At 47.2% G+C, this 22,490-nt stretch overlaps 1 protein-coding gene across 5 annotated transcripts in view; it reads left to right on the plus strand.

Annotated features, from left to right (window-relative positions):
* LOC308457563 (uncharacterized protein) overlaps positions 1–22,490 on the plus strand; it is a 280,871-nt gene that overhangs the window by 105,889 nt on the left and 152,492 nt on the right. Inside the window, exon 1 of one of the 5 annotated variants that reach the window (XR_013976976.1) lies at positions 14,586–14,710. The exons of 3 other annotated variants lie outside the window; for them this stretch is intronic. Coding sequence is in view for 1 of the 2 variants with exons in the window: in XM_080971533.1 (XP_080827659.1) it covers positions 16,236–16,283 (48 nt within the window). In the remaining variant the exon portion in view is untranslated. Of the gene's footprint in view, positions 1–14,585; positions 14,711–16,102; positions 16,284–22,490 lie in introns of those variants that run through there. One more of the 5 variants, XM_080971533.1, reaches the window with a different exon arrangement.

Raw genomic sequence — 22,490 nt, forward strand, 5'->3', positions numbered from 1 at the left:
TGAGTGTTTGTATTTTATAATGTAGTTGCTGAATTTGTTGTTTAGTCATTTAGTCGTGTCCGACTCTTCGTGACCCCATGGACCAGAGCACGCCAGGTACTCCTGTCTTCCACTGCCGCCGTTTGGTCAAACTCATACTGGTAGCTTTGAGAACACTGTCCAATCATCTTGTCCTCTGTCGTCCCCTTCTCCTTGTGCCCTCCATCTTTCCCAACATCAGGGTCTTTTCCAGGGAGTCTTCTCTTCTCATGAGGTGGCCAAAGTATTGGAGCCTCAGCTTCAGGATCTGTCCTTCCAGTGAGCACTCAGGGCTGATTTCCTTAAGAATGGATAGGTTTGATCTTCTGGTAGTCCATGGGACTCTCAAGGGTCTGCTCCAGCACCATAATTCAAAAGAATGCTGCATACCAGTGGGCATATATAATGATCCCTCAATGTTCACTTTCATTTTGCACTGGCAGAAAGAGCAGGATTAGCAATAGGATGGCAGGCTCATTCCCAATACTGATGGTATGATGAACCCATCTCTGCCCCGACACATTCATTGGCATTTATGTAAGACATAAGAAGAGCATGTTGGATCAGGCCAATGGCCCAGCTAGTCTGGAAACCTGTGCTCACACCCCTTATGACTTCAGAGCACAACGTTAGCAGACGCTGACAGCCAGAAAATGGTTGGAGATCTTTACGTCATGTGTTGCTTCTACAAATATATTCAAGATTTAATGGACTGCTTATCATTGTTAAATACTGAACTGCAAGCTTCTCCTTTCTCTTTTATGTAAGAGTGTCCACAGCAGCTGTTGCATTGCCACATAGCAGCGGGACACACAATCTTCCAACGCTTCTTGTTTCCCCATAACAAACAAGATAATCAGGCCTGGCCCTACCATTAGGTAGAATGAGGCAGCTGCCTCAAGCAGCAGGTGCAGAGTGCTGCTGCTGGTAAGCAGTTGGAGGACACAGCTGCTATGTACAAACCTATCGTTAAAACTCACAACACAAGCAGTTGACAACAGTAAAGAGAAAGCAATTGAGTCAGCGTGGAGTAGCTTTGAAATAATTTCTGTAGCACTGCTATACATGCCACTGTTTTCACATCGTTAACAGAAACATTAAATGAAAAAGTGGGCTTAACGTTCTGCCCTGAGCCACTGCTCAATTAAATCAATGAAAAGCCCCTGCGTGATTTCATTGGGCTTTACTCTACTGCTGTTTGAGTCAATGGCACAGACTTTGTTTTAATCAGTAAAATCAATGAAGGTTGTGAGTTCACTCTCTTACACAACAGGAAGAAGGCATTTTTGCCTCTGATGCAGCTCTTTATTAAACGCGTGAATCAAACCAATGTAGTACGTAACATAGAAAACAGCCATTTTGCCTGAAACCCAGCATTCAGATAAGCATGGCTCTCCCCCCCCCCCTTCTGCAATCCAGTGGCTGTGTACTTTTCTGCTTCTTGATGTGGATGCAATCTCATCAAAGTGGATTTTTAAAAATAAATTATCTGTTCTTATTTTGAAAACATGGAGGACCGGAGCTGTTCTGTACTTGTGTACGTGCCCTTTCCCAACCTGAAAGCGATATGAGTAGCATAATGAGGATCAGAGTCAGGATCACAAAACTGGCTCTGTGCTGCTGCATAATGCATCTTGGTGTGGTTTTAAGATGGAGACAGAAGAGATTTTAATAATGCTTAGGTATCTTCTGGGAGTGGGCCAAAGACTGCACCTGGCCTTCAATCTACTGACAGTGCAATTCTGCCCATAACTACTATTACTAGAGCCAAGGTGTGGACTAGAGGTGTAAACCAAGGTGTGGACTAGAGGTGCAAGGTGTACCAATAAACAGGAATGTACATTCATTTAATGAATGGAAAATTAAGCAAACGAATCTCATTCAATTTACTTGTAAAAATGAAAAGGCACTACAAATTAATGACTTTTGAGTGAATCTTCTATTCATATTGTTGTACACCACCCCAATCGCCGAGCGATGCAAGATTCCAGGGGTTCCGGGTGCTTATCCTGGATTTATGTTTCCTTTTGGAAATGAGGCACTGTGGAGACTATGGTGTCTTTATGAGACATACAGTGGTACCTCAGTTTAAGAACTTAATTTGTTCTGGAGGTCCGTTCTTAACCTGAAACTGTTCTTAACCTGAGGTACCACTTTAGCTAATGGGGCCTCCCACTGCCGCCACACAATTTCTGTTCTCATCCTGAAGCAAAGTTCTTAACCTGAGGTACTATTTCTGGGTTAGCAGAGTCTGTAACCTGAAGTGTTTGTAACCTGAAGCGTCTGTAACCTGAGGTACCACTGTAGTTTATTTAAACATACATACAGCCTGAGACTACAATGGAGGGGTTCACAGAATTAACACCCCAAAAGGTCTTGTTTCTTTGATAGCCACAGCCTTGGATTCAAACAGAATTCAGACATTGCTCTCAAATGTTTATCTGACTCTCCAGCTTGCTGCTTTACTTCTGGGTCACATCACCCGCAGCGCCCTAAATTGGGCGCTGGTACAGTTCACAGAAAGGTTACTGGGAGGGGGTGAAGAGGCAGCAGGCATAATCCAACCTGTCCATTCTGTACGAATGCAACAGGTCTCCAACATTGCAATAGGCCTTTTGCCCTCATTGCCCGCAGAGAACTCTCCAGTCACCATGGTGAAAGGCAAGCAAGGGGAGGGAGTTTATAAAAGTGAGTGACACGTGATTTACTTTCCTTGAGCTGTTTCTCTCGCTGTCTGGTGGTTCCCTTTGGTGTTTCCTATACGCAAAATCAGTTTAGTTTCTCTCCTATGGCTTCAGACTACCTGGCACCTAAGTTCCTCCACCTTGCTTCTTAAGATTAGCATCCATCTGTCTACCTGGTTACTCCTTTGCTGTGCCACTTAGTAGTTCTGCTTCATTCGCATGGCAGTTAGGACAGGCGTAGCCAACATGCTACTTTCCAGATGTTGTTGGACTACCCTCCCATTCCTGACCATTGGCTATGCTCCCTAGGGCAGTTGTAGTCTGAACAACACCTGGAGGCACCATGTTGGCTGTCCCTGTTAGGCTGTGTTGTATGCCTTTTAGTTTCCCATAAATGGGGGCCCTTTGTCCTGAAATGTCACAGGTCTAATCCTTGGGCAGTAGGGGAGTAGAGCACCAGAAAACCCCATGCCATTTGGATGAAAAACAGTGACAGACGAGAAGAGCACTTTCTGGGTCTCCCATTGAAATTGATAGAAAACAAAAAAACAAGAGTAACAAAAATGTGTGGACTGCTTCCAAATCAGTAATGAAAGAAACAAAACTTTTAATACCCAAAAAGGCATGGTGTAACAAAACAGTTGTGCCTGCCCTCCCTCTGGCATGCCTCTGGCATCAGTGTCTCCCAATGCGACTTTCCTGCTCTGTGTTTGCCTTTCAGAGGTGCCTGTGTTTTACAGTTCTGCGCAGGATCCTGCACATCTTCTGCGTGCCCTCGTACATCAGGTGGCAGGATCATGGTGCATCCTGTCCCTTTCAGCCAGAATGAATGTTTGCATCTCTCTCGCTTTGGCTCGGGCTCTTGAGTTCTTCATAGTAATCATGAAAGCAACCCTGCGAAGTACACAGTGTACTTGCAGCTGGGGTCGTAAGCAGACAGAAAGGCCGTTGCTGAAAATAAAAGTGCTCCTGTCCTTGATGATGTTTCTTTGGTGCTCTTAGCTCTGCAGTTCTTCATGCGGTTGTTTTGATCCACAAGGGAGGGGGGATGATTTGCAGCCTCAAGGAACAATATGACCTGGCACGCTGCTGCGTACTGATATCTTCCTCAGACATGAGCAAATACAATTTGCCAATGATGATGTTGTGAAAGCCTCTTTCACTCATGATTGTGCAAATGTTTGAAATGCTTAAAAGCAACATCAGCAAAAGAAAAGTACTGTTTGTAATGGATAGGTTGTTGCCACAAGCTATTGATTAAACAGTATTTTAAAAAATAACCTTAAATTAAACACTTAAAATTCATAAGAACGTAAGAGCCCCGGCTGTGTCAGGTCAATGGCCCATCTAGCAGCTTGCTCCCATAATAGCCAACCAGATAGCCTTATCTTCCACGAAGTTGCCTAATTCTCTTTTTAAAAACCATCTGAGTTGATGGCCATCACTCCCATGTTGAGGTACCAGCTTCCGTAGTTTATGCGCTGCATGAAGAATACTTTATTTTGTCTGTCCTGAATCCTCCAACATTCTGATGAGAGAAAGAGAGAAGCTTCTACATATCCAATTTATCTACAGCATACAAATATCCTATACACTTCTATCATGTGCCCCCTTACTTGCCTTTGTTCTAAACTAAAAAGCCTGAGATTCCTAGGAGAGTTGCTTAGAGAGGAGAGTCTACTTTAGAAATACCGCAAGTGGGGGTGGTGGTGGTGGTGGTGAACCTTGCAATCTTCTTGTCCTGGAATGGGATATGTACTTTCTCTGGTCTCCTTCCACAATGCTGTCAGCATAGAGATGCATATGTGCCAGCTACAGAGACAGCTTGCACAAGTCCTGAGCAGAGGAAGGTGCAGAAACTGGATATCAGCAGGGCTAACCCAAGACATTCTGCTGCCTGAGATGAAGGACAGGATGGTGCCTCCCATTCTGTTTACAAATACCAACCAGAGTGGCAACAATCGTAGTTCAACACTGGGAAACAGCATCCGTGCCAGCATCTTTCACTATCCCTGAGAGCAGCAGGCAAACTGCACAGGCCTCATAAAACACACAGCTGCAGCAGTTGTTGGCATGTACAGTCCACCGGAATGCACTTTCTGCATTGTATGTTGCTTTGCAACCTAAACTTCTGAAACGTCAGGTCATGGGTGATGATTAAATGAACAAATATGTAGTTGTCAGATCTGATTATGCACATTTTTACTTATGCAAGAATTAGTTAAGTAGAAATTCAGCTAGAAGTGGGTTAGAAGCAGCCTGGGACTGCATGGTTTGGAGAAAAGCACTGGCAGGCTACATGCAGATTTCAGCCTTACTTTGTCTACTAGAGAACCACTATCTCTCCCTGCATCCACCACCATTCCCCACCATCTTTGGTAGCTCGAGTTTAGACAGGCCTGTATTTTAAAATATGAATTTTATATTTATAGAGATTATGTATCTGATTGGGAGAAGCCTAGCATCGCATAAATTTAAAGCATAACCAAACCACACATACCATTTCCCCCTTATCAACTCAATTATATGTAATGATGGCTGACTCTTATGGACCAATAACTGCATAAGTTTAGATACCATTAGAGCATCATTGTTAAAGTACCTAACATCACCCAAAATATCATAGAGGCATCTTGGAGGCATCTTTCTAACTTGTTGGCTGCAGTCTGGGTTCAATTGACCCTGCATGATGCAAACATGGCCAGTTCTAGGATTATATTGATTTGCTTGACCAGCAACAGACATAGATCAAAGAGTAAAATTTAGCTGAGGGAGCCCTGTGCAAATGACTTCCTAGCAGCCTTCCTGTATGAAAAGCAGCACTGATCAGTCCCATAACAAATGCAATGTAAGCACTTAGGCCTTCTAAGATGTACAGCACAGGGGTTTTTTTTTTCCAGCTGGAACTCTCCAGAACACAGTTCTGGCACCTCTCAGGTGGGTGCCATTGCCATTATAGGAGAACAAGGGAGGTGGTGAGTTCTGGCACCTCTTTTTCTAGAAAAATAGCAATGTGTACAGGTAAATATGTTCTCTAACTTGTGCACTTCTTATCGGTGGTACTTATTTACATCTACTTAATTGTACCTGCCATACCTTTGGTTGTCTGCTGCCTCAGTCTAAAATGTAATGTTCAGTATCTAGGCTGAACATCTTTCCACCTAGCTTACATTATTTAGTTTTCACTTGCTTGTTGTGTATGAACATGTCACCATGATAACTGGCGGTTTGGCATCACCATAATTTGAAAGCCAGTTCAGTGCCTTAGTTATAAGTGCATTCAAGATGGGGGTTATGAGTTAGATTGCCACAGTGACTGGGCATAATTAAAGTCAAATAGGCTGTAAGCCATAGTAGAGGGGTGGGGGTGGAGCCACCCTGCTGATACTGAAGCTCTGTCTCCTCACCCTGCCCCAGTGCTGTCCCAAGTAAGCAGCAGTGATGCTGGTGTTGGGAGGCAGCGACTCTGTATCTCTGTTTCACGACATGCTAGTTGAAATCAGTATGAACGAACCCACACGGTATAAAATATATTGTCATGCGTTTGGGAAGGGAGGAGTAGGCTGCATGCCAATAGCCTTCTAATTCCTGGAACCAGAAAATGTTAAAATCTAAGCAAGGATTCAAATTCCTGGAATAGCCAGGCTAGCTTCCTTGTGAGGTAACAGGCTAAGTATTTCATTTCACTTTTAACTTGTATACCTCTTTTCTATATTACTATGCACAAGGCAGTTTACATCAACAAAATATACAACAAAGAACACAACCTTATAAGTATGGGTCATTAAGGTAACAAAGGAAGTAGTTCAGTGCTGTGGGTGGGTTCCCTTCCCTCAACTCACAGACAGACAAAGGCCAGAGTGGAGAATTGAGTTATGGGAGCTAGAAGCTAGAAGCTGGAAGCAGCAGGCTGGGAAAACAGAAGAGACTGAGCAGTGCTTGATTTCTGTCTGAATCCAAGGCTGTGGCTACAGGAGAAGCAAGACCCTTTGGGGATGTGAATTCTCTGCACTTTCTCCACCATAGGCTGATATACGTGTGAATAAACCATTTATCATAGAGGCACCACAATCTCCTCTGTCCCTCATTCTGAAGGAGACACAAACCCTGGGTAAGCACCTGGAAAACCTGGAATCTCTCACCACTCAGAAGCTGGAGTGGCATGCATCAATATATTAGAAATACTGTATTGCAAACACTTAAGCAGAGACATCACCTTGCCAACAAAGGTCCGTATAGTAAAAGCTATGGTTGCCCCAGTAGTGATGTATGGAAGTGAGAGCTGGACCATAAAGAAGGCTGATCGCCAAAGAATTGATGCTTTTGAATTATGGTGCTGGAGGAGACTCTTGAGAGTCCCATGGACTGCAAGAAGATCAAACCTATCCATTCTTAAGGAAATCAGCCCTGAGTGCTCACAGGAAGGACAAATCGTGAAGCTGAGGCTCCAATACTTTGGCCACCTCATGAGAAGAGAAGACTCCCTGGAAAAGACCCTGATGTTGGGAAAGATGGAGGGCACAAGGAGAAGGGGATGACAGAGGAGGAGATGGTTGGATAGTGTTCTCAAAGCTACCAGCATGAGTTTGACCAAACTGAGGGGGGCAGTGGAAGACAGGAGTGCCTGGTGTGCTCTGGTCCATGGGGTCACGAAGAGTCGGACACGACTAAACGACTAAACAACAACAACAACTGCAAACACTGTCTGAAACCATGTTTATAAAATCATGGCTGTAGAACGCAGGACATCTGGGTTGACTTTGCTTGCACTTTTCCTCATGACACCTTGGTGCAGGAGGTTAGACTAGATGGCTGCAAGAAGGAACATTCCCTCCTTACAATTCCATGACTGGCTTTTCTTTCATTCCATTTCAGTTCACTCGGAAAGCCCCTTTGCCTTTAGTTAAATTGCTATATAAAGCCTGCAGAGAGACGAGAATACTGAATTATACATGGTTTTTTCCCTTTTCTTTTCCTGTCCCAGAAGCGTCGAACTGCCACTTTGTGTATATGTGTGTGGATGCGTTTGTTGGCCTAACGTACGCACCTTTGCACAGTGTGTGTTGAAAAGCAACATTTAAAGTGCTGCGGATTTTTGGCTCCATTTTTCTTTTTTCCTTTTTGGTGGTGATGGTGGTGTTTAGACCCAGTCACTGTTTGGATGTATGATCAACTGTGATATGAAGCTGATGAAAGAACTATATCAACAGTATGAATAAATGATGGCCCTAACATGAACAGCATAAATAAATGATTCCCTCCCTCTTCTCCCTCCTGCTTCCCCCCCTGAATATAAGATCAGTTAATTGAATGCCTAGTTAGCTGGATTCCCACCCCACTGCTCCATATAGACTACTTGACCAAGCAAGCTTGCCTGCATATGGGAGCATTTGTGCATGCCCACCCACACAAACGGCTAGATCCTATGGTGTTCCTCCATGCACAGAATTAATCCTTCCATAATTGAAGGTTCCTGCAAATTGTAGGACAGGATATGATTTTAGCTGGCTCCCCCAACCCCCACACTTCCCGAAAATCTGCTCCAGAGGTTTAAGGAAGCCTCCAAACCCCCAAACTGGCATAGGAGGTAGTTCAACACAGCTGCAGATTTTTTTATTTTTAAACCCTACTACCTTCCTTCATGGGATGCAGGTGGCGCTGTGGGTTAAACCAAAGAGCCTAGGACGTGCCAATCAGAAGGTGGGTGGTTCGAATCCCCGTGACGGGGTGAGTTCCCGTTGCTCGGTCCCTGCTCCTGCCAACCTAGCAGTTCAAAAGCACGTCAAAGTCCAAGTAGATAAATAGGTACAGCTCCAGCGGGAAGGTAAATGACGTTTCCGTGCGCTGCTCTGGTTCGCCAGAAGCGGCTTAGTCATGCTGGCCACATGACCTGGAAGCTGTACGCCAGCTCCCTCGGCCAATAAAGCGAGATGAGCGCTGCAAGCCCAGAGTTGGCCACGACTGGACTTAATGGTCAGGGGTCCCTTTACCTTTACCTTACTGTTATGTACTGAGTTGAATAGGATCCAAACTGTAGCAGTCTGATTGGTCCTAGAACAATAGGATCCAAAAGGCAGCAGTCTGATTGGTCCTAGAACAATAGGATTCAGAATGCAGCAGTCTGATTGGTCCTAGAACAATGCAGCAGTATGATTGGTTGGCAGGAACCACCCAATCCTGCTCCAGATAGAAGTGAATCCACAACCTGATTGGCTTACAGTAGAATTCCAGAATTAGCCAATCATGTGCAGCCCATTGTGTAAATAATGTATATAAAGCAGATACTGTGAGGGGACATTTATTCATTCCTCCTCACCACTATGAGCTGAATAAAGAGCATGAAATCACTTTGCGACTCTGAGTATATTTCACTGGCGACGAAGGTGGGATCCCGCTGAGCTGACTGCCACACACAGCACCGCAGCACCGCCAACTGCCGCACCGCTGCCTCGCACCGTGTATCCAGGCTTCAGCTCCGGGGCACAAGGAACTCAGAATGGCAGCCAACAGCAGCTTCTCGCCATTCAACCCAGCATCTGGAGACTGGGAAGCGTACGCCTCCCGTTTCACCTTCCTCCTAGAAGCCAAAGGGGTCACCGACGAAGAAGACGCCAAGAAGAGGGCGATATTCTTCAGCGTCTGCGGAGAGGAGACGTTTGAAATCGCCCGGGCTCTCCTTGCGCCTGAAGACGTCGCTACTGTTCCATACAAAACAATAATGGAACAGCTGAAGGGGCACTTTTCGCCGCAGCCCTCAGTGGTGGCTCGTCGAAATGCCTTCTACGCAAAGCGGCAAGCCCCTGGGGAAACCATAACTGGGTTTGTGACCTCTCTCCGCCAAGCCGCCCGGTTCTGCAACTTCTCTGAGCTGGAGAACATGCTTCGTGACCGCCTCGTCGGTGGCCTGAAGGATGAGAAGCTGCAACGACGCCTCTACGCTAAGAAGGACCTAACGTTCCAGGTCGCTCTGGAGGAGGCCCTGGCAACAGAAGCTGCCGAGAGGTCGACCCAAGAGGCACGGCCGAGCCTGCCATCCCAACCGAGGGTCCACCATGAAGACCTCACCGACGACTCAGGATCCGACAGGGAGGAGGTGCACCGAGTACAGCAGCGCACTCAAGCAGCGCACAGACCACAGCTGCCTCGACGAGAAGGAGGGAACTGCGCAAGCTGCGGGGAGAGTCACGAGAGGAGGACCTGCCGTTTCCGCAACGCAGAGTGCAGGCAGTGCAGAAAATCGGGACACATCGCCCGGGTGTGTCGGGCTCGGCCCACCCGACACCAGGCATCAGATGACCAATCCAAGAGCCCCAGGTCCCGGGGCCCAACGCACCAAGGCAACTCGACGGAGCTCACGGACTTCCAGGTATACCAGTTGCCCCACCCCAACGTAGAGAAAATTTATGTAGAGGTACAGATAGAGGGGGCCCCATGCCGCATGGAGCTTGACACGGGTTCAACTCTATCCATAATCTCGGCAAGGACCTTAAGGAAACTGTGTCCCACTGGGGGTCCCAAACTCAGGCCGGCCCCATTCACCCTCCGGGATTTCCAGAAACGTAAGGTCCCCACAATGGGGGTGGGGACCTTCAGGGTGCAATACCGAGGGCGGACGCGGCAACTGGACTTGCTTGTGGTCAAGGGCCCCTACATTAGCTTACTGGGATTGGCATGGTTTGGACCACTGGGGCTAGCTGTCACCGGGGTGAACCACACTAGCTTACAAGTGGACGTGGACGCCATATGCAAGGAATTTCCAGGGGTTTTCGATGGGAAATTGGGACAGTATACGGGCCCCCCCATTGCGCTACAGCTTGACCCCGCAGTACGACCGGTCAGGCTCAAGGCCCGCTGGGTCCCGTTCGCCTTGAAACCCCGTATAGACGAGGAATTGGACAGACTCGTAGAGCAAGGAGTGCTGGAGCCGGTGCCTAATGCTCCCTGGGAAACCCCAATCGTCACACCCGTCAAGCCTAATGGTTCGGTCCGCATCTGCGCAGACTACAAATGTACCATAAACAAGGCCCTCACGGCCCACGCATACCCAGTGCCAGTGGTCAGCCATGTCCTTGCCACCCTGGCTGGGTCGAAAATTTTTGGCAAGCTGGACTTGGCCCAAGCATATCAACAGCTGCCAGTAGATGAGGCCACAGCAGAGGCACAGACGATTGTGACGCACAGAGGAGCGTTCAGGGTAAAGCGGCTGCAATTCGGTGTCAGCGTGGCACCAGGCATATTCCAGAATATAATGGACTCTCTCCTTAAAGGGATTCCTGGCGTCACCCCCTTCTTCGATGATGTGTTGATTGCCGGCCCCACACCAGAGGAGTTTGAGGACCGCCTCCGCACCGTTCTGCACCGTTTCCAGACGGCAGGTCTCAAGGTGAAGCGGGAAAAATGTCTACTAGGAGTGCCTCAGGTGGACTTTCTGGGATTTATGGTGGACGCAGAAGGGGTCCACCCGACTGGGGACAAGGTACGGGCCATTTGTGATGCCCCAGCGCCCAAGAGCAAGACTGAACTTCAGGCCTTCTTGGGACTATTGAACTTTTACCATTCCTTCCTTCCCCACAAGGCGGCGGTAGCGGAGCCCCTACACAGACTCCTGGACAAGCGGGCCCCTTGGGTGTGGGGCCAGCGCCAGGAGGCCGCATTCCAGGCAGTCAAGGACTTGCTTGTCTCAAACTCGGTCTTGGCACACTTCGACGAGAGGCTGCCGGTGGTGCTAGCATGCGACGCCTCACCCTATGGCATTGGAGCTGTCCTGGGGCACCAACTCCCGGATGGAAGAGAGGTACCGGTGGCGTACTTTTCCCAGACACTCAACACAACCGAGCGGAACTACTCGCAAATCGACAAGGAGGGTCTGGCAATCATAAAGGGAGTAAAAAAATTCCATGATTTCTTGTACGGGCGGCCCTTCACCGTGGTGACTGACCACAAGCCGTTGCTTGGCTTGTTTGCCCCCGAAAAGCAGACCCCCCAAGTGCTGTCTCCTCGCGTCCTCAGGTGGTCAATTTTCCTTGCCAGCTACCAGTATGCACTGATTCACCGACCTGGGAAGGCGATGGGCCATGCGGACGCCCTCAGCAGGCTACCACTACCGGAAACAGGCCCTGACCCAGCACCTGCACAAGAGGTTATGAGCCTGGAGCTGCTTCCCGACCGCCCCATTCAGGCACAAGAAGTTGCACACCATTCCAAGAAAGATAGGGTCATCTCCCGGGTCCTGGACTGGGTGTGGAGGGGATGGCCCAGCAGCAGCCCCGGGCCAGAATTCGCCGGCTACACAACCCGCAAACATGAACTGTCGGCCCACAAGGGGTGCCTGTTATGGGGAAGCAGAGTCGTTGTTCCCCAGCCCCTCTGCAAAAGGGTCCTCACAGCCCTACACGAGACACATCCAGGGGTAGTAAGAATGAAGGCCCTTGCCAGGAGTTATGTGTGGTGGCCGGGGATCGATGGAGAGATAGAGGCCTGGGTCAAACACTGCCAGGCCTGCCAAGAATCCCGCCCAGATCCCCCAAGGGCCCCAGTCCAGTCCTGGGAGTCCGCCCGAGCACCATGGTCACGCCTGCATGTGGATTTCGCTGGCCCCTTTCAGGGGAAAACATTCTTCATAGTGGTGGACTCCTACACCAAATGGCTGGAAGTCGCACTGGTACCGTCCACTTCCACGTCCGCAGCCATCCGGGTACTACGCAGGCTGTTTGCAACCCACGGGCTCCCTGACACTCTTGTCTCAGACAACGGGACTGCATTTACGTCAGGAGAATTCCAAACCTTCACAGCGCAGAACGCCATCCGCCACATCCGTTCGGCGCCGTTCCACCCTGCCACCAATGGCCAAGCAGAACGCATGGTGCGGACCACCAAGGACACCCTTCGCCGCATGACGCAAGGGGACTGGGAGTACCGCCTTGCCACATTCCTTCTAGCACAGCACAGCACCCCCAGCTCAACGACTGGCCGGAGCCCCGCTGAACTACTAATGGGTCGGCGCCTTGCAATCAGATTGGACCGCCTTCACCCCGATAGAGCTCAGGATGAGGTAGTGGTGGGGGAAGGCAGGAACCCCCGGACCTTCGAGGCCCAGGACCCAGTGTACGCAAAGAATTTTGGGGCAGGCCCAGCATGGGTACCCGCCACAATCACCAGGGTCACTGGCCCCGTGTCGTACGAGGTGCTAACGGATGGGGGGCAATGCTGGCGCCGCCACTGCGACCAGATACGGCGACGATTCCCGGGAGAAAACCAGGAGGAGGACAGGTCAGAGGAGTCCCAAGGGAACAGCGGGGCAGTGAGGCCCATAGAGCAGGAGGGGCCAGCAGGAGAGGCAGAATCAGTAAATACAGAGAGGACCCGTGAGGCCGAAAGGACACCGGAACCAGAACCACGACTGAGCGAGCCGGTTGCACCAGACCAAACAGCCGCATCACAGCCAGCATCCTTGGAACACGAGCCAGAACCCGGAGCCCGGACCAGGGAACACCCCAGGCCACAACGCACACGTAGGCCGCCGGCATACCTTGAGGACTATGAATGCGACCTCCCGGGCAGGACTGGAACTTAGAGGGGAGGGGTGTTATGTACTGAGTTGAATAGGATCCAAACTGTAGCAGTCTGATTGGTCCTAGAACAATAGGATCCAAAAGGCAGCAGTCTGATTGGTCCTAGAACAATAGGATTCAGAATGCAGCAGTCTGATTGGTCCTAGAACAATGCAGCAGTATGATTGGTTGGCAGGAACCACCCAATCCTGCTCCAGATAGAAGTCTGAGTATATTTCACTTACCTTCCTTCATGGAAGGACATTTGCTGTGCAGGGAGAAGTGCCTTAGGATCGAACCTTCTGCTTGTGTTCCTGGGTGTTTGTTCTCCCACAATGAGGTAAGCAACTGGCATTATGTGGGCAGTTTTATGCCCTAGACCAGGGATGCAGGAGGATGAGGAATCGGTAAATAGTGACCTTGAGCATCCTTTCTGTAAGCAAAATTCTGCTGATTGGTTCTTTCCCAGAGGCTCTAGAATCTGTGTCTATGATGGGTGTGTGAGTGTGAAAGGGGTTGTGTCTGAGTGTGCGCTAATATGAAGGGACTAGAGGCTGTGCGCCCTCCTCGACATCTGCTCAGAACTTTGTGCAGATTTCTGAGCATGCAGAGATCTATTTACCTGCATTTATGAAATATGTAAATACTTTTTGAAAAATGTGTCCAGGCTTTTTGGCTGACAGTTTTATGAAGTTTTTATTCCACTGGTTTTAACTGCTGTCATAATGTTTTGAATCATTTCATGTAATTTTACTGCTGTGAGCAGTCCTGGGTTCCCCTTGGGGAGGAAGTGTTAGGGTTAAACATCTGAAATTATAATACTCATAAACAGTAATAGAAAAGGGAGCCCATCCCTGCTGTAGCTTTTTTACAAGAACCTAACTAATTTTGTTTATTCAGAAAAGTCCGTTCAGTGCATAGAAAAACGACAATCAGCCATTTCTTACAGAGTTATCACAAAATCAAGCAAGCCAGTTTTTCAGGCTACAAGGTAGTATACTTAATGGGTCACAAAATGTGCGGCAACTGTCTTTTGATCCATAGGTCATGCAAAGTGTATGACAACACCCTTTTTACCCGAGGCAGCCTTGCATCAGTACGAGCAGACACAGGGACTCCATCTCCAAATTCCTAAATTTAGGACTCCTAGATCCCTATCAGGAAGCAGGTATTCACTTACCTAGATTATGTTGCCATCAGGTCCATCAATCTATATTGTAATAAGCTGGAGCTAAATACAGATCTATATACGATAGGAGTAACCAAATGCAACATGATTGTTTAATTGGACTGGTTTGTTGTGGCCTGTGTCTGACGTTACATAGCTCCCTTTGCAGTTTCCAGCATAGAAACAGTGTTAGATAACTGAAGAAGGGATCTGTGTAAATTACAGTAATTAAGAATAATAGCAAAGAAGATTCATTTGGGGGCATTATGTAAGCACACATCAAAATTTAGGTAAGTTTCGTGCCATATGGTATTGTAGTAAGTGTATGTCACACCCCTCCCCCAAAAATAAAGTTTAAAAGGCTAAAGGCTGTTTAATTAGCCAGAGGCTGGGAGAAGAGGAATGTTTTTGCCTGTCACCTAAAACTATGTAACAAAAGCACCAGGTGAGCCTCTTTGGGGGAGGTTGCCCTGTGAAATGTGAAAGCACCTTGATTTACTTGTGAGGAGGTTTACGCTGGGGAGGCATGCTGTGACAAAGTGTGAGAACTCCTGCATCATAGAAATCTGGCCTCAGTGGTATTTTAATCTTCTAGGAAGGATTGCCCAACCTGGCTGTTGGTTCAAACATGCTGACGGAGACGAATAATGGGGTTTTTTTTAAAAAAAAATGTGAGGAAAACTGTAGTATATCAAAAGGGCTGTTGAAGGGGTGGAGGAAGGCTGTCTATGTGTGTGTGGGTGCCTGTGAATGCATGTCTTTGGAGTTCTTTGAACAGTCCACGTGCTCCCTTTATCTCCAGCTCTTGTTAAATGCATTTGCTTGGCAGGGGTCCACCTCACATGGTCACCTGAGCTATTTCCATTCCCATTTCCATGGCAGTGCATGAGAGAATCAGCATCACGTGGCTCCTTCGGTGGAACACACAGGAATCAGTTATTATTGCTGCCAAGGAGAACGGCATAAAACCCAAAGTAATGAAGCCACATCAGCATGTAATAATAATGCAGTCTTTATGTACACAGGGACAGAGATTTGTGGCAGGTGTGTGGGGTGCAGAATAGGTAAAACCTCTGCAGAAACAACATATTTGACAGATCATTAGCACATGGATCACCCCTTCTGCTGAATTACAAGTCTGTTTTTCTCTCCAAGCTGCTGTTTTAGACTCCTGCCTCAGACAGGCCAGTGGTCAGGGATGATGGGCGTTGTGTTCCAAAGCATCAGGAGGGCACCGGGTTGGAGAAGGTTGCTCAAGCTAGTGGAAAATAAAGAACTGAAAATAAAAAGAGACTGGTTAAAACTAGGGCTCTATGGGAACATAATTCTTTGGGAAGAAGAACCGATTTAGCAAACTTTGTCAAGTCCAGCTTCTTCTAGGATTGATCATGGCTGTGGAGCCTTAACATTTGAGGGGCAAACTACAAGTTACACTGTCGTAATGAAGCCTGATGGGTCTTTTGTCGTTGCAAATCACTACCAAGGAGAGGCAATTGCCTCATAGGAGGGACAGGAGTGCTTCTGTAAACATGGATCCAGAGTGCTGTTAGGTGTGGGGAGGTAGAAACACCTGGAGGGAATAATCAACAAAGCTCCTTTCTGGAGTATTATTTCCACCAGAGACCAGGCAAACGCAACTTCCAAAGGCTACTCACTCCACAACTAGAGCAGGTGAACTTTTTCAGAATGTGGCCACATTCTGAGGGCTACGTTCTATTTGATGGCAGGGCTAGAGGCAAATGTGGGCAGAGCAATGAATGTGACTTGTACCTTCATACATTCGGCTAGCACAAATACCCTCTCTATCCTCCATCCATGCAAGTGAGAAGCATAATCGGAGTTTCGAAGACAATTTTGAGCCAGGTAAAGAAGGTGCAAAGCAGGGTGAGGGGCGTGACTTGGACATTTGTGTGACCTGATGAGAATCAGGAGGGCCAGATAGTGATTTGGATTTGGCCCTCAGGACTGAGGTTCCCCTCTCCCTCTCTACTTTAAGTGGTTGCTGTGTATTTGGCAAGCCTGCCAGCTTTGAAAATACGCTTCATGCCTTTACAAGCCTTTCCCCCTCCTTCAGATTCAACTTTTGCAAACACTGGCTCACATAAGGAACAGCATACATTTTCCCTTTTGACTGTGTTTGTGTGCAACGGTTTAATATGCAGTGGTAGACATTGCCAGTGCCTGAGTGACAGATGGGGTTGGGCATACATTGAATTCCAGGTTTCAAATACAGTATTCTTCAATAATGGGAGGCATAGCCTATCGAGGGTTTAGCTGAAACAGGGGCCGCTTTTTGTTAAGCGTTTCACCTCAACTCATGCCCATTTTGGAGAAGTGTTGGGGGCCTCATTAACATTTGCCCCATCCACAGGGTGATCTTTCCCCTTCTGTCAGCAAGCGCTTTGCTGAGAGTAGAAGAGACAGCGATGGGAAGGTAGAGGTGGGGAAGAAATTGGGTCAGTTAGCATTTTAATGGGAACCAACCTGATTTGCCCTCATGGACCCAAGATGCAAACTGAAAAGCAGATATCTTTCAGAATTCACACATCTCTGAATTTTGCGATCTGGTTCTCCATCCAAAACGGTTATACAATGAAGTATGTACTGGGGGGGGGGGATGTCTACATTAGTGAAAATAATGCAAATAATGGTCTTATTTTAGGGGAAAATACTTGCAGAAATGTTTATATTATGCCAAACATGCAAATATGCATATATTAGGAGAAATGTGAATGTTCATGTGGATTTCCTTTTTAAAATGGCAAATGGGGAGAACTTCAGGCTGAAAACGTGAGAAACTAAAATTTATGGATTTGTCCCTCCCTAAAGACAAGGAGGCAGTGCCTGCTGCCAATGTCTGGGATCATCCCTGCTGCAGGTGGGCTTGTTTTGGGGTTTGGGGAGGGGTGTGTGTTTATTGTCTGATGGCTGTCTTTGCTGTTTGTATTTCATAGGGTGCTTTCAATAAACTATCCACAGGCATTTCCCCATCTGTGTTGCACATTCTATGGTGTAGCCCAGGCAGTGGCAGCTTGTGGAGTGTGGGATGTGCTGGTGTGCTCCACCTGTATTTGTTTTACCTGGTTGTTCTGTGCCATGCTGTTGGTGCTCATGGCTATGTGATTGGTAAAGTGTGTGGTACGCATGCCTGGAGTGCACAATGTGCGGCCTGTGCTGATAGGCTGATGAATTGAGCATTGCTAGGGACACCACATGTGCCCTCTTAGTTTGCATTCCTGGGCTGGCGGTTGAGAGCCTCTTCCCATGAGCTACCTAGAATGGTGCTTGGGAATTCTCCCCTGTGTGAGCACCATTTTTGTGGCAATGCTGGCTGAGATGGATCTCTGTTTTCATGGTTTCTTTTCACTATGCCAGACTGGGACCAGCTCAGCTGGCATGTACCCCTAAAACAGGGTTTGGATCTGTCATACTTTACTCTGGCTTAAATTAAGTCACTGTAACTTTCGCTGGCTCCCCATAACCAGGATTCATCTCTGAATTAATGAAGGAATAGATCGTTTGATGTCTATAATTTTAATCCCCATTAGTTCACTGAGCATTTCAAAGAGCTGTTCTTTTGTGAAGACTTGGTTGCATATACAGTTGTCTTGTGCCGTATCTTACAGGAGCTTAAAACACCATTTCTTTCACTCAAATATACCCAATTAAGGCTAGCATTTTAGCATGGCAAAGCATGTAAAAGTGAATGTTCATCTGTGTGGCTTTGCAGAGCAATACAAAAGCTATTATAGGAGTCAATTGGGAATGAATTGCTTGTGAATAGATTTTTGTCATGTGGGCTCTCTCTCTCACACACACACGGAGAGAGAGAGAGAGAGAGAGAGAGAGAGAGAGAGACATCCTGGAGGTTAATTGCAAAGAACAATACATAAAGGTAAAGGGACCCCTGACCATTAAGGTCCAGTCGCGGACGACTCTGGGGTTGCGCCGCTCATCTCACTTTACTGGCCGAGGGAGCCAGCATACAGCTTCCAGGTCATGTGGCCAGCATGACTAAGCCGCTTCTGGCGAACCAGGGCAGCGAACAGAAATGCCGTTAACCTTTCCGCCGGAGCGGTACCTATTTATCAACTTCCACTTTGACATGCTTTCAAACTGCTAGGTTGGCAGGAGCAGGGACCAAGCAATGGGACCTCACCCCGTCACGGGATTTGAACTGCTGACCTTCTGACCGGCAAGCTCTAGGCTCTGTGGTTTAACCCATAGCGCCACCCGCGTCCCAACCATACATACAATTTAAATAAATTATCCAACTGTATCCCAGGAGTAAGGCCCATTGAGCACAGTAGGCTTTACTTCTGAGTAAACATGCACACAATTGTGCTCTTGGCCTTCCAGCATGACAACCTAATCAATCCAAGTAGGCAAAGAAACAAAAAAGACAAACAAAACTGGAAATATATTGAGGGGAGGGGATGTACGTTGCATAAAAAAATAGCAATTAACCTTTGAAGAAGCAATGTGACTGATTAAGTGAGTAAAGAAAAACAAGAGGGCTTGGTATTTTCATGTTTCTCAATTCTGTTACGGGAAAATCCTCCAGGGAGAACCTTTGAAGTTGCTTCTCAAAGTCTGCCGTTTGTGATGTGCTCCACCCTGTGCTGAAGGGGTGGGACGGTGGGGAACCGCTGGGCTTGGGTGAGGTTCGCGTGTGCAGACCCCTTCCTACTTGAGACCGCTGTTCTTAGGAAGCGAGGCTCCCTCCCTGCCAACGTCTTCCTTCCTCCTCCCTCCCTTCCCAGCACAGCTGTGTGTGTTGCTTCCCTGCACATGCTGTGTTCTTGCAGGCTGATTTCCACAAGATACTTGCCTGCTTGGGAGGCAACCCTGTCACGATAGTAATCATGAAATATTCGCAAATTATCCTAACCTCTGCCTTCAATTAAGATCTGTATCTGGGTGGATTTGTATTAAAATTACAAATCCAAATGCAAGGCCCAAAGATACCCTCCTCTGCGTGTCTTCTTTCAAGTCTGGTTTGCTTGCTAGCAAGGCTTATAAGCCCGGCATTGGTTATCTGAGTTTTTGCCAGTTGTGTTTTCCCTTTGTGTAGAACCCAATTGGCAGGTCTGCCCTTCAACCCCAAAAGACAACTTAACATGCTTCCCTCCCTATGCTTTGGACCGCCTCTATCACCCATCACCCTTGACCATTGGCTATGCTGACTGAAGCTGATGGGACTTGCAGTGCAGCACATTGGGCACCACTGTTAGACCTGCTTTACTTTCTTGCACCAGCTTATTTCCACCCACTAACCTGTCCCCTGTCCCCCACCAACAGCCAATAGCATCCACATACCACAAACCAGCAGAGTGCCCTCAACTCCCCAATGGATCTCTCCAATGGATTTCTATCCCAGCTTTGAGAATCACTGAAATTCAGCACACCAGATTCTTCAAATTCATATGGAGGAGGTCTGCTATCTGCCTATAAGATCTGGGCAGCTTAAATGGTCCTATACAGCAGAGAGCAGTTGGTTTTGACTCCTAACCAAGCAAAACCTAGCTAAGCTTTGGAACATTCAGGCTGCGTTTATAATTTTTTTTGGATACTGCATTATTTTTACATTTGCTGCTACATACATGAAGGCTCTCCTTCATCCTTATCCTTCCCAGCACACACCCAAACCCTCACTTACCACAAGGCCCACCAGGGCTGGAGACATTTAAACTGTAGGGCAAAAGGTTGTGTAAACCTCCATTAAGCTAAAAGCCTCTGCAGATCTTAAGTTGCTAAAAACATCTGAGGCAGACTATATAGCAGACTCCCTGGTGGGCAAATGTTATTTGGGCACATGAAATGGTGGACATACTTAAAGATCCCATTGAATTTGAGGTATGTGTCCTTGGGCTATGAGGTTTCTAAATGCTGCTGCCATCCGCACCACTCCCAGGTTTTCCATGTGGCTATGGAAGCCTGCCTGAAGCTCTCTCTGCCTGAGCTAGTAACATCCAGCTTCCTGCAATAATCCTATGGCGAGGCCGACTGCAATACATCAGACTCATATAATGTTAATGGGATGTCATGCTAATGGGAACTCGGAAGCAAAATCTCCAGACACATCATTGCAGGCATGTTCTGCACTATTTAGTGATAATTGCATTTATTCTTACAGTAGTCATTGTTGTTGGAAATCTTCCTAAAAAAAATGGAATGTAACAAAATCATGGAGAAAGGCTGTACAGAAACAAAAGGCAACAACAAATTGCTCTTTAGGATTTTGTAGTTGTTGCAAGGATGGAGGGAGAGCATCTCTTAAATTCTCTGGCCATGACTGAGAAGTATTTTGACAATATGTTTGCAAGCAATGCAGTCTGCATGCTAGGGGAGGGGAGGGTGAGATTTTTTGGGAGGGCGGGGTTGTTCTAAAACATTTGGCTGTCTGAAGCAAAAGATAAGATGGAAGCCTCCCATTCCTGTCAACAGCAGCTACTGCTCGAGTTAAGGGAGAGGTACACATAGATGGTTTACAACAACAGTGGTGGTGTTATGGGTGGCATTCAACTAAGCTTTACCCAGAGTAGACACATTGACATTAATGGGCCTATCTTAGTCACCTTCATTAACTTCAGTGAGTATACTCTGAGTAAAACTTAATTGAATGCCATCCTATGAATATTAATAATATTAGCAATAGCAATAATAACCAGCACTAAGTGTCTTTTCACAAGGGCCATGTGTTATTAGAAACCAATTTAAAAGACATTATGTAGCCTGTAATTTACTGCACTGCTTGCTTAATTACACTAGCGCTTTGCCAGAATCTGACCTCTAATTTCTTGGAAGTTTTCTTTCCCTGCAGAAAAGGCGTCCTTTTTCTGCCTCATTCCCAGGACTCTTTGGAATCCCTTTAGGATTTTGCTGGGTTTCAGCTTCTCTTCTCTCATTATGAGGTGCCCATGGGTGGTGTGTATGGGGTTTTGGGTTTCTTTTGCATGCAAAATATATTACATAGGGTGGCACTTCTCAGTGAAATGAATGTCCATTGGCACAGCCTCCATGCTGTGTGAACCAGAAGCCTCTTTGAATGACTGTATATGGGCTTGAAGTGGATCAGAGCACATATGAAAGCCCTGCTCCAATGTCCCCACATGCAGGCTCCAGTTCAGACCTTCTCACAAAAGGGGTTTTTGAGATGTGTTCAGTTCAGCTTGGTTAGTATCCTATGTACAAGAGAAAAGGAACATATCTCAGTGAGAGAGCATCTGCTTTGCAGAAGGTCCCAGGTTCAACCCCCAACATCTCTAGGTACTCATGTTAAGCCTGAGGTCCACTAAGGCCCATTAGATCCTTTTCACATGTACTACTGGCATGCTAGGTGTCCCCCCATCTTATACCTGTGCAGCTGGTTCTTCCTGCCTAAGTATAGTACCTTCATTTGTCCCTATTGAATACCCTAACTGTTATGTACTGAAGTTCTCACCCTGGGCCAGCAGGGGGATACTGTAGATAGTTTTCACTCAGGTCCACATATGCAAATAAGGGATTGAAAGTGACGTTCAGTGATCGGATAGTTACAGAAAATGGTTACTGTTGCGTTCTAGTGGAGCTCTATATAAGCAGGCTGGCTGGACCCTTCAGTTCTGTTCTGGCCTGTGAATAAACAAGAGCTGTTTGAAGAATCGCTATGTCGTCTGATATGTTCACCCACAACTTAACACTAACCATGCAGTTGGAATCTCAATGCAGACCTAAATGTGTGGAGATCAGGAGAGGAGGGGCAGGAGCAGTGTCCACGGGGATATTGGCAGAAGCAGCCAACACAGTGGAATGGCCTGCACAGCACTGCTCCACTACACCAGCCACTCCTGGACAGGGGTGGCTAGCCAGAACGCGCGCGCGCGCACACACACACACACATTGCCCATATCCTGTCCAAGCCCTCACATGTAATTGTGAGTGCTTGAAGAGGACTGTGGACTTGTGTACAATATTGTATGTGGTTTTTGTGTGTGGGTGGTAAGTAAAAAAACAACAACAGTATATGAGATTCTGCATAACCTATGGGTAACTTCCCCTCATTTCCAGTAACTAAAGTTCATAAACGTT

This window comes from Podarcis pityusensis, assembly GCF_964106645.2.
Source record: "Podarcis pityusensis genome assembly, chromosome: 10".
NCBI lineage: Eukaryota > Metazoa > Chordata > Lepidosauria > Squamata > Lacertidae > Podarcis > Podarcis pityusensis.